The sequence below is a fragment of the Chelonoidis abingdonii genome, chromosome 11, assembly GCF_003597395.2.
Source record: "Chelonoidis abingdonii isolate Lonesome George chromosome 11, CheloAbing_2.0, whole genome shotgun sequence".
Classification (NCBI taxonomy): domain Eukaryota; kingdom Metazoa; phylum Chordata; order Testudines; family Testudinidae; genus Chelonoidis; species Chelonoidis abingdonii.
Genome location: NC_133779.1, coordinates 19693229 through 19695510, shown reverse-complemented (window position 1 = coordinate 19695510; position 2282 = coordinate 19693229). Strand labels below are relative to the sequence as shown.

General features: G+C 71.7%; 1 protein-coding gene across 1 annotated transcript; it reads left to right on the top strand.

Moving 5' to 3' along the window:
• The first annotated feature begins 252 nt into the window (after positions 1-252).
• On the top strand, positions 253-2035 carry PDZD4 (PDZ domain containing 4). The gene is made up of 2 exons (XM_075071309.1): positions 253-273; positions 1607-2035. Exons 1-2 carry the CDS (start codon positions 253-255, stop codon positions 2015-2017), a joined length of 432 nt encoding a protein of 143 aa, XP_074927410.1. The 3' UTR covers positions 2018-2035.
• The last annotated feature ends 247 nt before the right edge of the window (positions 2036-2282 follow it).

Genomic DNA, 2282 nt, shown 5'->3' with positions numbered 1-2282 from the left:
GCGGTCAGGAGTGAGGGCACCGGCAGACCGGGCTGCAGGCTGTGGTCTGAGGAGGGGCACTGGCAGAGCTGGGGGGCGAGGCCAGGCTGCAGGGGCTGTGGGTCGGGAGTGAGGGGCACCCGCAGAGCGGGGGGGGCAGGGCCAGGCTGGCAGGGGCTTGGGGTCGGGAGTTAGGGGCACCCGCAGAGAGTGGGGGCAGGCCAGGCTAGCAGCGGCTGCGGTCGGAGTGGGCACCAGCAGGGTGGGGAAAGCATGAGGCGGTGGGTGTGGCGGGTAAGTGGGTGAGTGAGGATGGGGAGGGGGCTGGGGAGACGGGGTAAGGTGGGGATGGAGAGGGGGATGAGATGGAGCTGGGGAGGGAAGCTGGATGGGGGGTCTCTGGTCTGGGCAGTTGCAGCCCCTCCCCCATCATCTATTCATTCCCCCACCCAAAACCCAGCAGTGATGGGGGGGTTGGTTGCTAGGCAACCTTCCTGAGACTGGTACCTGCTCCCTCCCCCTCCTCGCTGCGCATCCCCAGCCCCACCCCACCCCTCCCATTCTGCCGCCCCTTCCCCAGCCCTGGCGCCCCCTCATCCCTGCTTCCTGCCCCTGCCCCTCTGCAACGCCAGGGACCCGCCCCCGGCCCTACCTGCAGCCTCTCACCCCCCCGCCCTCCAGCCCTCCTGCCTGCAGCCTCCTCCCGCAGGCCCCCTGGGCCCCCACCACAGCCCCCTGCCTACAGCCCCCCTCTCCCCGCAGCCCCCCGCCCCCCTACCTGCAGGCCCTCCCCGCCTGCAGCCCCCCTCCCCAGCAGCCCCTGCCCTCTGCCTGCAGCCCCCTCCCTGCAAGCCCCGCCCCGCAGGCCCCTGGCGCCCCACCCGCAGCCTCCCTGCCTACAGCCCCCCGGCCCCTCTGCCTACAGCCCCCCCTCCCCGCAGCCCCCGCCCCCCACCTGCAGCCCCCCCCCTACCTGCAGCATGACCTTGTACGTGCCTCCTCGGGTTCCCGCATCAGCACATATTACAGCCATGGCGAACCGGGGGGCGGGGCGACGGAGAGAAGCGGGGGGCTCAGCCGCCTCCTCCTACAGGTGGCCTAGGGGGTCTGTGCTCCCCGGGCCCCCAGCGGGCGGCGACCGGGTCACCCCCCGGGACATGGCGGGGGCCGCGGGAGGGGGCGGACTCGGGGGCGGTGGGGAAAACGCGGCTGGTCGGCGGCAGTGGTGGCTCCGTCCCTGCTTGGCGGGGGGGCTGTGATCCCAGCCCCCGCCCCTCCGCTCCGCCCCGGCCCTCCCCTCCCCTCCCCATCCCGGACCCACGGCCTCCCCGACTTCATACATCCCCCTCCCCATCTCATCCCTCCCCCTCCCGCCCCCCAACCCTCCCACCCCTCCAGCTCCCCGCACCCCTGCCGACCCACGGCCAGACCCGACGTCATACACCCCTCCCCCATCCCACCCCCAACAAGCCCTACCCCCTGCCCCATCTCATCCTCCCCCTCCCACCCCTCCTGACCCATCCCTCTAATCCAAAAGCCCTAGCCCCCATTCCTGTGCCCCCGCCACTCATCCACATTCCCCCTTCCCACCCCATCTTGCCCCTCTCCATCCTCTAATCCCAAACAGCCCTGGCCCCCCTCTATCACCCCGGCCCCTTTGGACCGGCTGCTCAAGGCGCGGGCGCTGAAGATCCGGGAGGAGCGCAGCGGCATGACCACGGACGACGACGCCGTCAGCGAGATGAAAATGGGCCGGTACTGGAGCAAGGAGGAGCGCAAGCAGCAGCTGCTGCGGGCCCGGGAGCAGCGCCGGCGCCGCGAGCTAATGCAGCAGAGCCGGCTGGACTGGCAGCGGGAGGCCCCAGGAGCCCCCGACCAGCTCAGCATCCTGGCACTCAGCCACCGCAAGAGCCTCAGGAAGCGTAGCCGGCGCATCCTGGACAATTGGATCACGATCCAGGAGATGCTGGCGCACGGCGCCCGCTCGGCCGACGGGCACCGGGTCTACAACCCGCTGCTGTCCGTCACCACCGTCTGAGCCCCGAGGGGCCCGCCGCGCCCCGCCAGAACTCGGGGCTCCCCCGTCCCACCCCTGCCAGAACTCGGGGCTCCTCCACACTGCCCCTGCCAGAACTTGGGGCTCCCCCTGCCCCCGGCTAGAACTTGGGGCTCCCCCCACCCTGCCCCCACTAGAACTTGGGGCTCCTCCCGCCCCTGCCTCTGGCTAGAAGTCGGGACTCCCCCCGCCCCTGCCACCAGCCAGAACTCGGGGCTCCCCGCTGCTGCGTGATAAGTCCTGGAGA

Excerpts from the sequence above, each read along its gene's own strand:
- PDZD4 (XM_075071309.1), top strand. The coding sequence starts at position 253 with ATGAGGCGGTGGGTGTGGCGG. Across the intron at positions 274-1,606 it reads TGAGGCGGTGGGTGTGGCGG|CCCTGGCCCCCCTCTATCAC; the intron begins GTAAGTGGGTGA and ends AATCCCAAACAG.